This window comes from Carassius gibelio, chromosome B9 (assembly GCF_023724105.1).
Source record: "Carassius gibelio isolate Cgi1373 ecotype wild population from Czech Republic chromosome B9, carGib1.2-hapl.c, whole genome shotgun sequence".
Taxonomy (NCBI): domain Eukaryota; kingdom Metazoa; phylum Chordata; class Actinopteri; order Cypriniformes; family Cyprinidae; genus Carassius; species Carassius gibelio.
Genome location: NC_068404.1, coordinates 24,630,850 through 24,651,647, shown reverse-complemented (window position 1 = coordinate 24,651,647; position 20,798 = coordinate 24,630,850). Strand labels below are relative to the sequence as shown.

The following is a 20,798-nucleotide window of genomic DNA, read 5'->3' as shown; positions in this document are numbered from 1 at the left end:
GATGAGAGGAAACAGTAGAATAAGGCATGCAGATGATATTTGATACAGGACTCTAGAACATGAGAATAATCCCCTCACCGGCTCCATGGCCCGCAGTGCTGAAGAATTAGACAGGCTGTCCATGCTGGGACCTCTGTGCATGCCCTGCGAGACACATATCTGTCACTGAAGGTTCAAAAACATCAACACTGCCAATCAAAAGATTGAAGTCTGTAAAATTTTTATTGTTTTTGAAGGAGGTCTCTTATGCTCTTCAAGGCTTTAAGTTTACTTAAAAAAATATAGTAATAATGTGAAATATTACTACAGTTAAAAATCCAAGTACATTTTAAAATATAATTTATTCTTGTGACACAAAACTGAATTTTCAGTATCATTACTCCAGTCTTCAGTATCACAAGTTTCTCCGGAAATCATTCTAATATGCTTATTCGCTGCAAAAAAAAAAATAAAAAAAAAAAATATTTATTTTAAAATATAAATTGTGTATCACACCAACGGTGTATAACAGTGATAGTTATTTTTTCTGTATATGTAACTAGATGTTACACAATCACAATGAAATGTCTGTTTATGGTTATTCTAAATATATCAGGTTTATTGAAATACACATTGGAATTCACATTTAGACTAGTCTGAACTTCCAATCCTGAGAGGTTATAAGAAAACTGAGGAAAAAATGTTTTGTTCTATTACCTTCTAACAGATGAAATACTCTAGGGTGCATATTAGTTCAAGCAGAATAGGTCTAAGTTATGCTATTACATCATAATTACAGTATTTATTCATTCTTATGTGGCAGTTGTGGTTAGATGCACTGACCATGTGTTGTCGGTAGAGGTTGCTGTGCTGCGAGCTGCTGCGCATCTGTTCATTCAGGGACAGCAGACGATCTTCCAACTGCAGCTCCAAGTCCTGCAGCTCCTGCCTGACTGCAGTCCGCAGTGACTGAAGTTGTTCTGCATCCCGCCTGCAACGTCACACACACAAATAAAAGACATAAGCATTCAAGTTTCTCACACTTTGGTTTGGCGAACAGTCAGTAAATACTTAAGTCGCGTTTCGAGCAGGCAGTGATCATATGAATTAAAGCTTGATACAGAAAAGCAATATTAGAACACTGTGATTATCCAGTAGCAAACTGACGGCTTTTATTTATTTTTTAACACTGAAAAATCATTAGTATGCGTTAAAATGTCCACCTACTTCAACTACCACTTCATTTGGATCTCATTTAAACTTACATTATATTAAGTTATTAAGTTGAATTCCATATAACTTAATTTTTTGTTAAAGTAATAAGAAAACTGCATTTTTTTTACAGTGTATTTATGTTTTGTTCACACATTTTAGAGCAATTTGTTATACAATTGATCAAGTGATTGTATATTTATTCAGTGCTACAGGAAATTAAAAACATAATATTGTGAAATAGTGAAATAGATGTTTTTTTATTTTATTAAGTTGTTAAATATAACACATTACTGTGACGGCACAGCTATATTTTCAGCATTATTACTCCAGTCTTCAGTGTCACATGATTGTCCTGCAGGAATCATTCTGATATGCTGATAAATCATTAGTAACACTTAAAATATCAGCTTAAAAACTTGGCTGAAGGCGAATCAAGTATGTGATCATTAATCCATGGAATGTGTAACTATATCTGTGTTTTGGTTTATATGCGAGTACGGTTTGTTACATTTTGTTTGTTTTATGTGTTTTGATAGTATTGTCTATATTGTCTGTATTGCTCCTTTTTTTCTTTTATTATTATTGTTTTTTTTTATCTTCCTTGCCCAGGGACCACAGATGTAAATTAGCTTTACAGCTAACTCTTGTACAGGGCTTGAACTGTGCACGGTCCCTGTCAAATAAACTAATAAAAAAATAAAAAAAAGTATTTATGATTTGTTTACACATTTAAGGGTTCTTTGTTTAATGATTAATTTATAACTATACCCAGCTTATAGGCACGTAGTGCAACAGGAAATTAATACAGTATTTAGATTTTCTTTAGACATTAGAACCGTGGTGCAAATATATACATGTTTTTTTATTTTTAAGGATTAAGTCTATTATTTATGTGATTTAAAAAAAAAATAGCAACAAAAAGGAAATTTTAAATATCTACTTTACAATATTTACAGTACAAAACACATGTCATATTATATTTTTTCGTAATTGTTTTGTGGTCCTCAGACCCACAATAAGAACTGTTTTTTTGGCTTTCTAGACCATAAAATCATATGGTGTCTGCGATTTGGGCAAAAGGAGCCAGAGGGTTAAGCTTTTGCCCTTTATGGCTTTGTGATTTGGGGACCTATGAGTTCCTCACCTCTCGTCTGGACTAAGATGCTGGAAGACCATTGACTGCTGTCTCATGAGAGCCAGCTCCAGATCCATCATCTGAGTCCGGAAGACATTCAGACTCCTGCGCCGCATCTGGAGCTCCTGCAGCACACAGCAAATCAGCAGGGACAAAAACAATGAGTTAAAGACTACTCTTGCACAAGCTATGAGCATCTCGATTTCAGTAGAGGCTTCTAGTGATGCAACACAGGTTTCCTGAAAAAAAAAACTAGCATGTGACTGCTTCATCTTTGGGAAATGATGTACCTCATAAAGCAGTTGGACAGAGCGTGGTGTACTGATCCTGTCAGTGGGTGTGTGTCCTCCGTGCACAGATGAGCTCTGCCAACAAAACCACAGATGGTTTATGACTTATGAGTCACACAGGAAAAGCATGTCTAAACTGAGCCCAGGATAATGCAGAATGCTGAGTCTGCTGATTATTTGCATTTCGGGTGGGATTCGCAAGAAACCGGAACATACTTCCTTGTTCTGCTTTATGCAGATATATTACCGTGCAAAACAAAACAGTTATTACAGGTCAGAGGCTTACCAGACACGTATATGTATATGTATGCATGTATACACAGGGGTTAAATTGGGATTTGTTATGCCTGGGGGCTTTATAGTTTGCAGTTTTTTTGGAGTGCACATGTGTATGCAAAGCCTACAAATTTAATTAACAAGCAATTAACAATTACACTGTAATTATATTGTAACAATTAACAATTCTATCAATTGACAAACTTGAAAACAAAAAACAAAACAAAAAAACAAAAGGAGGCAGGCAGTGGTGTATGATATCACATCTAGTCTTATTGTAAATATACAGTGAGGAAAATTGCAGTAGCCAAGACGAGCTGACTGATTTTATCAAGTACACTGCTGTTTGCAGAATTACCGAACTTGCGTCATCCGTCAGTGGGAGTTCACATTTAACCCGTGTGTATATATACTTTGTATATGTGTGTGTATCATATGTATAAGTACATATGGCAGATTTTTAATATTACTTATAATATTAATAATATTTAATTATAATTTTTATACATTGTAATTCAGCAACGATGCATTAAATTGAAAAAAGTAACAGTTAAGACTTATAACAGATACAAATGACTTCTGATTTCCATTTAAACTATACAGTATGCTTTTTTTTTTTTAAATCAAACAATCTTGACAAAAATATATTTGCACAATTATTAAGCAGCACAACAGTTTAATGGCACGAAATACTATAAACACAAAATCCTTTGATGATTTTCTGTTTTTATTTTGAAATTATTTGTTCATTTATAAATAATAAGAATAAATGTAACTGTAGATATGTAATAACAGCATTATCAGCATAGGCATAAGCATTATCAGCATAATAACAGCATAAGTCGAGGCCTAGTGGTTAGAGAGTTTGACTCCTAACCCTAGGGTTGTGGGTTCGAATCTCGGGCCGGCAATAACACAACTTAGGTTCCCTTGAGCAAGGCATTGAACCCCCAACTGCTCCCCGGGCGCCGCAGCATAAATGGCTGCCCACTGCTCCGGGTGTGTTTGTGTGTGTGTGTGTGTGTGTGAGTGTGTGAGTGAGTTTGTGTGTTCACTGTTCTGTGTGTGTGCACTTCGGATGGGTTAAATGCAGAGCACGAATTCGGAGTATGGGTCACCATACTTGGCTGAATGTCACATCACTTATTATTATTATCATTATTGTTAACACTATTATTATTATCATCAATAATAATAAAATACAACCAAAAGTGCTGACTTTGCTTATCATATTAAAATAAATACTAAGTTGCAACACTGCTTGGTAATCATAAACATCTAAATTCCACTTCACTAGCAACATCACTTTAGAAGTTATTTCTCGTCTCGACTTGTTTGGGACACACCCCACTCTATGTTTCGCAATCACTGTTATGTGTAAATAACAAAACAGTTCAGCCCATGCAAATATATCTTCTGTGTTATAGCAAAAACCAGCTAACCTATTCCTACCGTCAAATAGTGTATACTGTCATTCCACTCAGCTTTTATCACAAACAATTACTAATAAGAGCATGTCAGGCACAGCCTTATTAATAACCACATTTACCACAGATTAAGATTGTTTAGAGAATCATGAAATCAGTTCATGTAATACATAAGTATACAAAGAATTTTGGCAATTCTTACCTGACCAAGATTCTGCATTGTCCCACGAATGTCATGCAGGACCCTCCTGAGCTGCATCTCTGTGCTGCCCATTGCAAGTGCTGGGGCAGGTGGTGTCTCAAATGAGTAAGGGAAGGGGGGAGATGGATAATATGGATGACTGTAGGCGGCGCCAGAGTGATGAGTATAACAATTGAAGCCCAGACTGTAGGGGGCGCTGTGGGATTGCGCGAGAGGGACGTGAGGTTGATACAGGTTGCCCTGCATGTTCAACGAGGGGCCGTAGGGAGCTCCCTGAGGAACGTGATAAGGTGAGTAGAACGGGCTGTAAGGCACACTGTGAGGATGAGCATAATGCATACTGTGCTGGGGTGTAAATGGCGCCCCCTGTGGTGGAGTAAATGTATTGCTCTGAAGAGGTTGAGGATGAGGTGAGCTCTGTGGTTGTGGGAAGGGATTGTGGTGGGGAAGTCTGGTAGGGTATGAGGAGTTGGAGGCCACTCCTTGATGTGGAGAGTAGAAGGCCCCATGAGGAGGAAGAGGAGGAGGGTGGCCCGGACCTGTAAATTGACTAAGGTTTGGGACGCTACTTGTGCTCCAGTTTGGACCTTCTCCCAAGGGCTTCTGAAGCCAGTCTGCAGGGACACTATAAAGCGAGCTGGAAGAGCGAGTCAGATGCTGGGGTACATTGAGAAGGTGTGGTGGTGTTTCCCTGCCTGTCTTTAAACCACCTGCTGGAGCAGAATTTAAGAGAACTGATTGGCCACCATCATGATCCACTTCATCTTCTTCCATAATGGAATCCCCTTCTTCTCGGTCACTGCGATTCTCTCCATCGTAGCGGTACGAGTATGAGGGTGGGGTACAATGCTTGACCGAACCCTTTCCGAGTTGGATTCGCATGGAGGTGACCACTCGAGCTGGGCTGAGCGGAGGTGTTGGGAGGGAGCTAGATCTCCTTAAAGGATTCCTCTCCAAGCTTTCCCTCAGCAAGTTCCTGTCCCTCACCCATACTCGGCCGGGACGTTCCTCGTCCACAGAGGATGACCTTTGATGGGCTGTTTGGAGGGCCATTTGTCTTCTTTGAGTTGTAGGGTGGCATTGCTTAAGATCCGAAGACTCTGGAAGATCTGAAGACTCTGGTCCGGAGGATGGATGTAAATCCTCAGAGTCGAGATCTATGCCTAAATCAGGCTGGGATAGGTTGCCTTCATGAGCTACATCCAAGATGGAATCTGTTGCAGGATCTACCATCGTACTCAAATCCACTTCTGGAGAGTCTCCGGTGGGTTTTTGTGCTGTGGTGAAATTGCATTCAACTATGGAAGCCCTATCAGAGTCAGGAGAAAGGGGTGGTCCATTGGTGCTAAAATTGTCAGAGTCTGAACTGGGAATCTGGAGGCTGGTGATCTCAGGGACTTCTCGGTTGGCTCTACTCTGGCTAAATGTCCCTTTGTTGGACTGAGGATGGGCTTCCTCACACTGTAACCTCTCAAAGTTGGGGTACTCCAATGATATGTTTGTTCTGACTTCTCCTGCATGTGATGTCACTGTGTTTTCGCTGTCACAGCTATCTGAGCTTTCCTGTACCTAAGAAAGTTCAAGAGAGAAGTTTCACTTCCATTATCCATGAGGGACTGGTTCTTAGAAACGTTGTTGTTGAAAGAACACAGCAATTTATTTTTGTCCTCATTTATGTTTTGTAAATTCCCCTATGAACACACATGCCACAATTTTAAGCTCTGGTACATCTTAATTCATAATTTCAAAAACATTTCTTAAGATTCAGAGGGAGATACCAAGATTTCAGAGATACCAAATACTGGGTTAGACCATGACAATGTCCACTACTTACTACATATTCATATTCCTATGAAAAAAATGGATATTCCTATAGAACTTATTGAAGTCAATATTCTCAATGTTTGTATAAAAAGTAATCTGAAAGCATGTTCATAAATTACTAGACAATATTAATGAGGTTGGGAACATCCCAACAACATGTACTTTAAACCAATAAGTATAATAAGCATTTGCATATACAATTTATTCTGTATCTTTTATAACATAGCAAGCACAAATTTGGTTTATCTACATTTAATGAAATTTAAGATTTCTTTGGCAAATATATTCAGAAAAACACACTTGATTACATTTCATTTAAATGGAGGCACTGCTAATTTATTTTATTATTATTCATAAAAGTTGTATTTGCATAAATAATAAATTAATGCATTAATAATGATTATTTTTTATAATTAAAAATAATAATAATTTTCCTACTATAAAATATTTGTAAAAAATATATCAAACTTTTACATTATTTTAAGTTTCATACTTTTTGATGTCAGTGCAAGCTGAATTCAGACAAAGTTGTTTTTTTTTTTTTTTTTTACTGGGCTCAAGGAGAATGACAATCTTAGTATTCATAGGCTGTAGAGAGCCCAGATGGTTATGCCCACACTCACGTACCTTCAGGTGATTACCCGAACCGTCTGTGGATGGGTCCTCAGCAAACCCGCTGCTGTCAGACTGCTGGCTGGCAGTCCTCAATAACCTCTCTGTAGGGAGACCAAACTGAGAGTGACTGACTGATTTCCCAGCAGTCCAAGACTTCTCAAAATTCAAGCCTGTTATTATAAATCATGCTTATGAGTTTTAAGGCTTCAATCTCATTATTTAGGTTCAGTCCACCTGTTTTTGTTTTCATATCACTGTTTTAGTGTAATTCCATAACCTACTTTGAGGAATGTCTGAACACAGATAGATATAGCTTTGGTTGCTTAAGACCGATCATAATAATGGCTCTACTATTTTATGTTGAAATCTTCATAATGACACACATGCTATTGATAAAACTTGAAGCCAGAATTCTACGTACTTGAATAGTGAACATCTACTGAATTCTACCACACGAGGGCAGACTTGATCCAAACTTAATCTAAAACACATATTACAGTCTCCTTCAGCTCTTTAGGGCTGGGCATGATAAAACACATCACAGTTATGTCTAGTGTTTAAATAAGACATGTCTTCCTCTGCATTCTTGGAAAAAAAGTGCCTGTGTTTTTCTTTAGGGAAAGGAAACCGGATTTGATCACATGGTCATTATGTTCTCAAGAGGAATGAGTCTGAAAACATTTTTAAAACTCAATAAAAAAAAAAAATACAAAAACACAAAAGCCTTATATAGCAATCCAAATCTCACAGATGTTGTAAACAATACCATAGCCAAACAAACAACAAGCTAACAAACTAAAAAACAAACTATTTTACATGATATTTGTTTTGATTTAAAAAGGCATATACTTTTAGACACTATTACAAATTTGGTTTCCTGGTAGCATGACTGATAACCGCAGTGGGTACACACTTACCGCTGCCAGCTCGAGACATGCCACCAGGACCAGGAAGAGCTTCATCCTCATTACTCTGCAACTGCAAAGAAATCGATTATTACCAGTCAGACAGATCACACTTGACACTTGAACATTACACCAATTTTAGATACTCAAACTATGCAACTCATGAGCCATCCTTTAGAAAATGCACTATGAACAGAGGCCAGCATATAAAATGAGCTGATAAAAGTACTGAGTGGTTGGACAAACGGATAGTCACACCCCGGACTGACACTGTAGGTCAAGCCAGTGTTACTGTCTCATACCCTGACAGGATGTTCAGACAAATAGAGCTATAACAGACTTATAAATGGTTTACTTATAATTTTCTTAGCTTTTTAAAGGGATAACTCAACCAAAATTTTAAAGTGTAATTATTTACTCACCCTCATGTTGGTCCAAACCTATAGTTTATGACCTACTGACTTGCTTCTACAGAGCACAAAAAATAAAAAAAAATAAAAAATAACTTGGAGTTCACTGGAGTCCCCTGACTGTGTTTAAGTGTGTAAAAATGACACATCAAAATATTATCATTTGTGCTCCACAGAGCACAAGAAAATATGTCATACAGGTTTATAATGATATGAGGGTGAGTAAATGATTAACTTTTTTGAAACTTGATACACCAAAAAAAAAAAAAAAAAAAAAAAAAAAAAATTAACTGAACACTGATATTAAAAATTATATTTATCATGACTATTATTATTTTCTAATAGTAAATTACAATTATTATTTTTGAGTTTTCAATTCTTTAAAATATATTCATATAATATAATATAATATAATTTAAGCTTCCTTCTAAAAAATACTACTAATAAATTAATAAATAAGTACCAATATTGATATACAAATATTTGTATAATATAATATGAGTAAAAAATAAAGAAATTAACTGAACACTGATATTAAAAATTATATTTATCATGACTATTATTATTTTCTAATAGTAAATTACAATTATTATTTTTGAGTTTTCAATTCTTTAAAATATATTCATATAATATAATATAATATAATTTAAGCTTCCTTCTAAAAAATACTACTAATAAATTAATAAATAAGTACCAATATTGATATACAAATATTTGTATAATATAATATGAGTAAAAAATAAAGAAATTAACTGAACACTGATATTAAAAATTATATTTATCATGACTATTATTATTTTCTAATAGTAAATTACAATTATTATTTTTGAGTTTTCAATTCTTTAAAATATATTAATATATAATATAATATAATATAATATAATATAATATAATATAATATAATATAATATAAGCTTCCTTCTAAAAATACTACTAATAAATTAATAAATAAGTACCAATATTGATATACAAATATTTGTATAATATAATATGAGTAGTACAGGGCTTAAAAAAATCACCCTGATCATATTTTTATTGAAACCGTCGAATCTCATCACAAATCATACTGAAGTGAGTGCAGGAGTCATCTTTCTGAATCATGGACAGAATCAGCTCAGATGATTCACTCGCTCAACTGAAGTGCATAATATAATATCAAACTCAAAATTAGTAAATAACTTTTAATTCGTTCAAATAGCTAAAATAGCAGAAAATGATATGAGGAAACGTTTTATTGTCAGAAACTGCTCACTTGTACGTTTTGGAGGCCATGGTGTTGGCCACTGATAAACTTGCGGCAAGCCGGACTTGAGTATCACTGATGAACACTGTCTGCTATCAGGATCAGGATCCAGTAGCATGCTTTAACATTATCAAAGGCAAAACCATAATCCCCAGAACATCCTCCCTACTTATTTTTAGCTTGCAGTGTCATGACCCTCCGCTGTTTTTACAACAAAAAAAACTTTGGGAGAAGTTTGGAGATGATTGTCAGCGTGAGAACTGGACAAGGACAAGCAGGGAGGATTGTTCTGTTAAAGTGGAAGCAAGAGAGAACCGTACCTCCTCCATTTCAAACGAGTCTCTGGGCTGGCTGAGCAGGTGGGCTATGTGTGGGTTGGGCAACAGGTTGGACGCTTCTTTATCTGGGGTGGAAGTGATGGTCTCCTGGCTCTCAGGTTTCTTGAAGTCACTCTCGTCGGACACCCGACTGATGTTCACCTGGACGGGGGAATGTGGCATGTGTTTATCCAGAGCTGGTGTCTCAGTGGAGTGGTCACCATTCATTAACGTAGAGTCCTTGAGCAAAGGTTCTGGGAGGTCTCCATTGACTGAAGCCTCTGAGATACTTTGCTGGGCCTCTTCAGTCACTGTGGCCAGAGATGAATCTTTTTTCCTAAAGCCTTTCTGCTGTGGTTTGTGCTCGGTATCCATGAGTCCGGCCCGTGCGTCAGAGATTGCACCTTCTGTGTTGTCAGAGTCAGGCGCTGAAAGCTGTTTGGCTGCTCCTTCCATGGCAGAGGCCAACAGGTTCTGTTTCGTAATGTTCCGTTTTAGGATCTTGGCTACATTTAGAGCGGAATTATTCCTTTTTAATGGAGTGGGGGGTTTAGTCTCCATGTCGCAACTGCCGATTTTCTCCATGGGTCTTCCAGACACTTGGGAGTAGATCTCAGAGAAGACGTTTGCCACCGTGGCCAGAACTTCTGTTTGACGGAACCGACCTACAGAAAAAGAAGGAGAGCTTTAGAACAGACCATTTCCTGCCGGTTTCCAAATGCAACTTTTATTTACTCTTCAATTAAAAATTTAAGAAATTCAAACGAAAAAAAAAAAAAAAACACTAGAGAAACGGTCAATTTTAAACAGTGCTTCCTGCAATTACTATGGCAATTAAAAAAAGTAATATTTAAAAAACTTAATGTAATACAATTTACAATTTATTATATTCTATTATATTGTTGTTTTTGTTAAAATTTTAATATAATATAATATAATATATTCTAAACATTATGTATTCTAAAGCTCTAAACAAACAATAATTTATTATTAATTTAATATTATAAATTATATAATATAATATAATATAATATAATATAATATAATATAATATAATATAATATAATATAATATAATATAATAATATTCTTAATTGGAAAGAACTTCAACAAATAGATAAACAAACAAACGAATAAATGATAACTGACAAATAAAATAATTTCTGAAATGGATTCCATAGGAATCAGATTTGGCTCAGTCAGATTCAAAATGAGTCAAGAACCGTTTCTGTTTAGGGTCTTGTCATTTAAACCGTTGCTCTAAAAATTTTGGCGAACAAAATTGAGTCACTACAATCATAATCCGTGCAATTTGGAATATTCTAAAAATTCAGGGCTTCCTGTTGCAAAAAACCCCCCCAAAAAAACAAAAAAAGGATCCAGTACAAAACACGATGGTGTTCAAGTCCTGTACAAGACTTGATGGTTTTTATCAACATCAAGCTCATCATTTGTTCCGTCAGACATAAAGGTAAAGGATTTGACAATACTGCAGGCATGTGTTGGAATGATAACAAGTGATAAAAAGCCAGTGATGTGTGCTGTTCAGAAATCAATAGTCTTCATTTATCTCCTACAATGCAGTCAGCGTTCAGGAACTGCATGCAGGACTTAAGCCAGAAAAAGAAAAGAGGAACAGAGCACATGGCTTTCTGTAAGAGAGGGACAAGCACGTCCGATTCGAGATCTCAGCCCCCACAGACGAGTATTTGGGGAGGAGGAAGCAAGTCTTATGTAAGAAAAGTCAACAAGACATGGGAGAACAAATCCACTGAACACTTCACTGTAATGTGAATAAACATTCACATACACTTCTTGGTCGGAATGTCTGCCTAGTGGTTATTAGCATAAACTGTTGGTCTTAAGTGAATGTAAACAAGCAGCAGCAAACAATAAATAAAAATAATAAAGTCAGTAGTAAGCTTATAGACCTGTTGCTGATTGTAATGTTATTTGTTTCTTAACACTTTAAATTGTCCTTATTACAGTGTAATTATACATTTAAGTACAAAGTAATATTATTTGACTACATGGTTAGGGTTAGGATGAGGGTTACTTGCACGCAATTGGATAATTAATTTTTATTATAATAGAAAGTAGATGTAACGTGCAAGAAGAACACCTTAAAATAAAGTGTTACCATTTGCTCTATTGCTCATAATTTGTTTCCTTGTTAATTTTTTAATAATTAACTTAAATAATTGCTTTACAGTAATTACTTTTAATTTGTAACTTATTAACTTATTATTGCTGTAATAATTACTTACTGTAAGTACTAATATAATGTACTATGTAATGATTACTTGCGTCAATATTTATTTAAATTAATTTACGAGTGACAAATTGTTTTATACACACACACACACACACACACGAACACACACACACACACACACACACACATATATATATAGACTTTATACATTTTTATTAATTAGTTTTAGTTTTTCAACTAGTACCTAAAGTTAAACAAAATTAAAATAATACATGTTACCTTGAACACTGGCTGGAATAAAAATAGTTTACGTTTTTTTTTTTGTTTGTTTGTTTGTTTTTTTAATTATGAAATATGTTTTAATTTCAGTTAACTATAATAACATACATATAAATAAAAATACAAAGACAGAGAGACAGATGGATAGATAGCTAGACAGATAGCTAGACAGACACTGAGACAGACTGACCGATTTTTAAGTTAGACGTAAGTTTTTATGGCTCTTTTCTTGGTTTGGAATGACATAAGGGTGAGTAAATTATAACTGGCATATTAATGATATTGAAATTTACATTTTGTCCCAACAGTTAAATGTCAGGCTAGTTAAAATCAGCAGAATGTGCACAAGCTTTAACTAAAACTAAGCTGCAAAACAATCCTGAAGCAAAAAGCAGTGCACTCCCAATCAAACAGGCCGTATTACAGACTTCACACATCCCTACCCTCACCCAGGCTCTTCCTGTTCCGCTGCTTTGTCTTGGCTCAGTGAGAATTATGCAAATGTAGGCCAATTCACAAGCTGGCACAGAGCTGGCACACAGGCCGAATCCTGATGTGAGCGGATGGCAGAATCAGCTCTGCTTGACACTTTCTCTCTCTGTTGCCGTCTGTCTCTCCCTCTCGTTTCTGTGCTCATGGAGGACAATGGCTTCATTGTGTTCTGCTTCTTTTGAGCTGAGTCTGTACAGCACTCTTAGTTGATCAGAGAGTGTTGGAAGGCTCAAAGCTCAGCGTTTGCTTAAAGATACGTAGTTATTGATAAATGAGCACAAAGCATTTTGCAATGTGATCTTAAAATTAAAACCACTTCTCTTTTAGGCACCACAACTTCCTTCATCTCTTGCCTGGCTGTCTTTGTCTTTCTTCTTTATGGTTAGATACATGCATCCAGTTGCACAAGACTGTCTAGTGAGAATCTCTTTCAAAATGCTGTTCTCAAAGATCGCTCCACATAGCTCTGTCTATATACTGACGAAAATTTGAACCGCTGAAGAAGAGGTGGATTAATTTGTGGATTAATTTGCGCATCACAGAGCGTCACTCCCGGAAAATCAAAAATGGGCAAAAAGGCGGGAGCTGGCTGCTGAAACCACGCCCACCTAACTCAAAGGTGGTGACAGCAGCGGCAATTTTTGGGTATGAGCCAAAGCGCATAATTTCCGTGTCTTCCCCTTTAAATGCAAATGAGCTGGTGCAACTTTATATTTTTAGTTAAAGTCTGACTAGTTTTGATGTTTTTTTTATTTAATTTTATTTCAAATATCTATGAAGTTATACATTTTAATGTCTTAGTTTAATATTACTAATATTTCATGTTAGATAAAACATTTTGAATATTTAAATATTTATTAAACTATTAACATTTTGAAGAATGACTTTAAGATAACATGAACAATTAAATAATTGATTATTTTAAATTTGTAATACCAGTAATTGATACAAATGAAAAAAAAAAAAAAATACTGGTCAAAAGGTATATAACATCGATAATTTTGATTGCATGTCAGAAATATACATTTAATTAAACACTAACAGACTAGAAGCAAACAAAATACAATGAAGATTTGTGAAACATTACAGAGATTATATTGGAAATTATAATAGATTATTATAGGAGACTATAATAGGAAACCCGGAATGGAGATATCGGAGAATGTTTTGAATGTGAGCCAAAAAAGAAAGTAATTTCAAAATGTAGACAAACGTATTAACTTATTTGGACAGAAGATTTCTATGACAAACATTTGTTATTTGAAATAACACGCACAATAGGACTGAGAACGTGCATTAAAAGTAAACTTTGTGTTGATTTAAAAGTTGTCCAGTTGCCTGGTTACAATGTTTTTTCTTTGCACCATGGCTAGCGAAAAACGAAACTATGATGTAATTATTATTTTTCAAATAAAAAAAGCAGGGGACAATCAAAATGACTAATTGCTGTAAATGCTACACCCTTCTTGAAACATGTAATATTTACTTTCATGCCTCCATTAATTTTGAACGTGCACAGGCACGGTGGCTGAAGTACTATCAGATGCCATGAATTGTGTTGAGCACAGCACGTTCTACATACTTGTCAGGGCATAGTTTGGGTTCTCCAGCTCCATGCGCTGAATCTGGGCTCCCAGGTAAACTTTGATATCAATGCCCTTGGCGCCAGAAGAGGAGTTGAAGAAACGAGAAGGGATTTTTGAGGCGATGTCAGGCTCCTCACGCCCAAAGCCGAGGTTGTACAAGATCTGCTCTGGATCCTCCTCATACAGGTCCAGAAGTTCTGACACGCTGCAGGAAAAACAACAAATATTAAAGACATACACCTTCATCTACATGCAAACAGACAATCGATGTTTGCCAAAGCAATTAATAAGTCGCTGCATACAGAAGATCGTCAGATAAACTTTACCATGTGACTTACCAAGTACATTTTAAATGAAAAAAAAGTACTCAAAAGTCAGCTAATATTTATAATAATATTTTAATATCGATATTGATAGATATTAATTTAAGAGGTACATCGTGCAATTTTCTGCACCATTAACAGTATCAGAAAGAATTACAATTTGTTTGTGAAAATTAAATAAAATAAAACTAAATAAACAAGTTACAGATCAAGGCCAGAAAAAACACTTAAGCGACACTTAAAAACAAAATATCACACAAAAAGATTTCATGAAATAAAGGCAAAAAATGTAATGATGTAATTTCATAAAAATGAAATTATAAATCAGAAATGAGGGCAAAAAGTGAAAAAATAAAAATAAAAGCACTAATGGCTCAGGAATGTGAAGTTTTGAGAAGACCCTCTAGCAATGTTTGTTTGCAGATGTCACTTGGAAATATATTATTTGTATTATTATTTTACAATATTTTATTATAATTGGTATTATCCAGCTAACCGATATGGGCATCAGTTTTCATACAAATATCTAGAGTGCAGTATATCAGCATAATTCTGATATAATAAGTTAATATACCATAGCTTTGGCTTTTTTTAATGTGTGTATATTAGAATCTAGCTCAGTTATGTAAGAAATAGGTTGCCATTGACCACACACACACACACACACACACACATATATGGCTAAAATGAGTATAAAATATATCCCTTGCCCTATCACTGGTTCACTGGAGATTTTGCATGCGTTAATGACCACAGTCCATCATTGTGGTAAAGTACCTGGACACAGTGGTGCTGCTCTTTCCAGAGCCTGTGGAGTTCATACTTCTGCCCTTCTGCTTGAACTGGCTCCTTTTTGCCTCGGCTGCGATTTCATAGCTGAGGAAAGAAGACAGTGACCAGCCTGTGACCAGACCAAAACGGAAAGAAATGGGAACATTTAGCAAGACCTACTTACCCATTGGCCACCATTTTTGTGCTGCTCTTCTGGAGGTGATTGGCTTTAGAGACATGAGAGAAAGAGAAGCTTAACTGTGCTGGATTCCTACCCAATGATACCACATTGATACCACACTCCCTTGAACCCACCTCTCGATTTTTGACACAACAAGGGAAATTTACCATAAGCCCTGGCTGTCATTTTAGCATAGTGGGAGTTGTCAGAAATTCCTTACGAAAGAGCCTTATTCAACATTGTGATGATGTTAATTTCCAAAAGTGATTTATTCAGTGGAGAACCATCCACTCCGGATGACAATCCACATTGTGGAACATTTTCCTCAGCACTCAGCACACAATGACAGAATTATATGAGCACACATCCTAACCTGCCAAATGATTCGTGTTACAAATCACATTAGACACCAGGTTTTAGTTCACTAAGGAGGACAGGATTGAACACAGAGATGTAGAGGACATTAACCAGAGCTTTTCTGTTCTGAAGCGTCCTGTCTCGCATGTACTCATCCATCAGCCTCAGGTAAAAATGCTCAACCTTAAATTTCCACAGAAATTCCAAGAACTGGTGCTGCCTGATTCCTGTGCTCTTGTCAATAAGAGCAAAAAGAGTTTCAGTGGAACTAGTCTGGACTCGTTTCTTCACGTACAGACACACCGAAGGGTGACATCTGCTCGACTGCAATAACACAATAGCTTGTGGGGAGTCTGTGAAGAACGTTTTCACTTTAAACTAGTCATTCTAGAAGTGTAAAAATACACCCACACATACAATACAATTTACCAGGAAAAAAGAGCTCCAATTATACATGCAAATACCACGAGTACTTTTAACAATAATAATATTTGTAAATGTTACTGATGCAAAGTTATAATTATTGTTTTAATTATTTGGTAACTTTTTTTTGCACACATAGGGTCCAAAATGAACAATTATCAAGCACTAAATGTGAAAAAAATTATGCATCAGCATAAAATAATTCCTGATTGCAAATAACTGTCAGCTAACAAAAGACTTCTGCTACATTTCTGACATTGAGACCTTGTGGAATAAAAAGTGAGATGTAAAGTCACTTTTATTATTAAACCCTTCCACACCCGTTAACACATGGGCCATAGGGTACACACCATGAAACCAGAGATAAGGTATCTGATGTGCCAAGACCAGTCTTTTAACCTGAGTATCACATGCAAGTGTGTGCATGCCGCCTTGTGTCCTTGTGCAAACTCAAAACAGCACATAATCCAAAGAGAAAGCAAAGACTAATCAGCACAAAAATCGACAAATGATATACTATGTTAACAACGGCAGCAGTCATTCTTGTTTGTCAGTCGCTTTTTATAAACCTCAAAATAGCTATGTGGAATTCTTGAAATTCTTTGTCAGATTCCTCACAAAGGAACACAATTGAGAGAAATGATGTCTGATTGAAGAAGAAAGTGGAGAGTACTTACCCTCAGCTCCCAGGGACAGGTCATCTTCAAAGCTACAGCCATTCTTCAATGGTCCTAAAAAAACACAAAGCAAAGAAAACAGCTTTCAGAGAGCAAACACTTTGCACTGACCCATCGTGCCGAACAAGTGTTCATTTCCCATTCTCTTCCCCCATAAAAAAAACACTCCAACGCTACCCTTCAAAGCCTGAATGTGGCTTAAGCTCGCACGCACGGAGAGGTTAACGGTAAATATTTACTCTTAAGTGCAAATGGCTTACCTAAGTAGTTATCTGAAATAATGCCAATGCAGTTTAGAATGACCTGATCCATAACACATTATCCTGCTCTTGGATTCAATCCTGTTTAGCATTAAACTCTGAGGAAATGTACGTCTAATCAGGCGCTTCTTTGCCTGGAGTGTGTGGGGGTCTGCTATTGGCCCCAAAGCAGTGAGCGTGCATGTGCGTGCATGTGTGTGTGTATGTGTGTGTGCCAGTGAATGTGCATGCGCTGTAGTGCAGTGCGAGAGACCTTGCTCCAAAGTTCACAAGGAGTGGTAGAGAAAAGAGTCAGCAGGCAGTTGAGTAACTTTTTGCAGTAAAACCTACTTCAGACTAACATAGAAATCTTCTGTAAATGCAGATAAACGCAGCAATTCGGTCTGAAGATGATGATAGACTCACCTCTGGACGGAGTGCCACTTTGTTCATCCAAAGAGGCCCCGAGAGGAGTCCTGTTGAAAGATCAGTAACACGTCATATCCTCTTTCTATTCGACAAAACTCTCCCTAAAAAAATGTCACTCGAGCAGAAACACGCACAAACACCTTTCCCTCTCTTGAAGTGTTACTTAGCAAAGCGCTGACACAGATTTTCTTGGCATGAACTTGTCGTCTCGACACTTACAAAACGCTGCCTTCGAAATCCCCTGCCACTTTCATCCAGACACCTGGAGATCCGAACGGCGTGAGAAAAAACACACACCACGTAAAACGAGGCTAAGAATAGCTTGCGCTCTGCCGCGCGCTGGCCATGTTTCACAACACCAGCAGCAGCACCAGCACCGAAATCTCTCTAGCTCCGGATATCCAGCAAACTCTCAGCAATAAAGACACTTACATTTCCTGTCAGGCTACAGGAGGATGTCGGTCTCGTGTGTGTTCTAATGAGCAGGAATTGGGAATAGGACGAGCACGAGGTATTTTTATTGACCTAGTGTGTGGCGTTGATGCTCAAACACCCTGCATCTGGGTGGAATTTACACTAGGAGCATTTGATTAAATCAACTGTGAAAGATAAGATCAGCCCCAAAAATGTACTCATAATACCATCTCAGACTGGTTATTTACATTTAATAACAGTTATTTATTTTTCATTAGGACACAAAATTAGTTTTTTGTTTTTTTTTAAGCTGTCAAAACGATTAATCACAGCCAAAATAAAATTTTATAAAATACAAAAATAATTATTATAAATATATAAATGTACAGTAAATACATCTAAATTTTTTCATAATAAATACTGTATGTGTGTGTATTTATATAAGCATAATAAATATACACAGCGCACCCACATATATTATATAAACAAAGAAAAATATTTTGGATGTGATGAACTGCGATTAATCGTTTGACTTATAGCACTTATATATATGATAGACTATTATATCTTACACTTATTACATATACTAAAGTTCAAAAGTTTGGATGCATTAAATCGATCAACAGTGACAATAATGTTTTATAATGTTACTAACACTTTTTTTTTTTTTACTTTCTATTCATCGGAATTGGTGATGATTTTCTTGATTACCAAATCAGAATATTAAAATGACTTCTTAAGGATCATGTGACAATGAAGACTGGAGTAATGGCTTCATCTATGCCATACAGGAAATACATTATATTTTACATATAATCAAATAAAAAGTAGTTATTTTTAATTGTATAAATATTTCATAATATTTCAGTCTTAAGTTCCTCTTAACAAATTTTTTGGTTAAAATAAATGCAGAATTGGTCAGCATAACAGACTTTTAAAAACATTTAATGTTAAATTTTTTTATTTGATGTGGGTCCATTTTAGTAGTTTTTCTTTACTCTGAAACAGCGGCATAACTTAATTCTAAACAAAAGTTTTTTATTCCTTCACTGTACCAAAAAAAAAAAAAAAGTGAGTATGGCTCAAACAGCAATTAAATATGACATCATCAACAACAAACGGTTCTCACATGTTTTCTGTGAAAACCCAAGTAAATGACGTAAAGCCAAATCACCTGCAACATTCAAACAAACATACGGCTTCCTTCTAGATCACAAGATGACACGGTTGACAGGGACACGTACCAGAAATTCTGGAATCTCTGTTTTGTTTTTCACATGGAAGGTTTATGTTGGTCATGAAGGACGTATATCTACTAAGTAAATCTATGGCTTTTTCCTCCTACGCTTCAGAGCTTAAAAAAAAAATAAAGCAGCCTGGCAGTACAGAGAGAAAGACTAAAAACTCTCAGAGGAAAACTTTAGCATTAATGGGCCCCAAAGGACTTAAACAAAACACCAAAAAAAACACTGGCAGCACAGAGAACAATGGTCAGTCCTCACAAGTAACGACTTTCCTGAGTCTGAGAGAACCAGGACTGAACCCTCTGAACCATTCACACGATTCTCCCTAATTTACTGCTTGTCAGAGACACCAAAGACAACGGACAGAGTGCTTTTCTCTGCCGCATCTGAGCGTTTTGTTTGCTTACCGATTCACGTCATACTGTGGCGTGTACACAGATCATTCTCACACCATTTGCATTTGTATTTTATGAGCAGCGAGTCTGTTAGCTAACTCACCTGCAGGTCCTGAGCCAGTTCTCTACTTGATTTGGTTTACGACCTGAGGAGAAAAAAAGACAAGTAAATGTTCCGTGTTATAAACAAATTAATTTCCCTAAAAGCAAAAAACGAGCAAAGAGTAAACAACAAATCTAACAGAGACTACTAACACGGAGTGGTTTTCTGAACTACCACTGTGGTCCGCGATTCTTTCGTTTTCCAGAAACCTTTATTAGTTCTTAATTGGTTTATCGTGACTTGAATGGAGAATCAAATGCCAAGCCGAGCAGCCAGACCTCAGTAAATCTCTCCCTGCTGTGTTCAAAACCGCATTACAGCTTCCAGCACACCTTCCCACAGAGTTTCTAACCCTCAAAATCCCAGCATCGAGTTGGGAATCTCAGATATAAATGATCAAAATGACAACCGTACGGTTTGCATCTGAAAACAGAAATATCATGCCAACTTTATTGCTGAATCTTTATAGTGCAATAAATGCTGACATTCAAAATGCAGAGTGTTATCTGTAAGCCTAATGTATGGTAAAAGCAGTGACATTTAAAGACAATACAATCCATAATAGGCAAATTACCTCTTTTTAGTTTAAAAAATGCTTAAGTAAAAAAATATATGGTAATAAAAATAGAAATATTGCTGGTTATTAGTATGCATTGCTATATTTAAAAGCACATACAATTAAAATAAATCCTTTTAACTTGCACTGTATGTATTTTAGCAGCATTTCTACTGATCTAAGTTCTTGCAATAAATATTTTGAATCTACATGGCTGCTTGGTTAAATTCTCTAGTATGTAGTGTCTGTTAGTACAGAAACAAATAGATCTGAAGCA

The 20,798-nt window shown here is 36.0% G+C and overlaps 1 protein-coding gene across 3 annotated transcripts in view; it reads right to left on the bottom strand.

The window, feature by feature from the left end:
* LOC127964789 (protein ITPRID2) overlaps nt 1-20,798 on the bottom strand; it is a 43,768-nt gene that overhangs the window by 4,886 nt on the left and 18,084 nt on the right. The window contains exons 3-16 of one of the 3 annotated variants that reach the window (XM_052565126.1): nt 19,966-20,008; nt 17,807-17,856; nt 17,142-17,195; nt 15,688-15,730; nt 15,510-15,608; nt 14,406-14,614; nt 9,842-10,503; nt 7,881-7,941; nt 6,976-7,064; nt 4,525-6,093; nt 2,620-2,694; nt 2,339-2,454; nt 823-970; nt 79-144 (exon numbers count right to left, since the gene is read on the bottom strand). In XM_052565126.1, the coding sequence (XP_052421086.1) occupies nt 79-144; nt 823-970; nt 2,339-2,454; nt 2,620-2,694; nt 4,525-6,093; nt 6,976-7,064; nt 7,881-7,941; nt 9,842-10,503; nt 14,406-14,614; nt 15,510-15,608; nt 15,688-15,730; nt 17,142-17,195; nt 17,807-17,856; nt 19,966-20,008 (3,284 nt within the window). Of the gene's footprint in view, nt 1-78; nt 145-822; nt 971-2,338; nt 2,455-2,619; nt 2,695-4,524; nt 6,094-6,975; nt 7,065-7,880; nt 7,942-9,841; nt 10,504-14,405; nt 14,615-15,509; nt 15,609-15,687; nt 15,731-17,141; nt 17,196-17,401; nt 17,619-17,806; nt 17,857-18,028; nt 18,258-19,965; nt 20,009-20,798 lie in introns of those variants that run through there. The other 2 variants (XM_052565127.1, XM_052565128.1) reach the window with 2 other exon arrangements.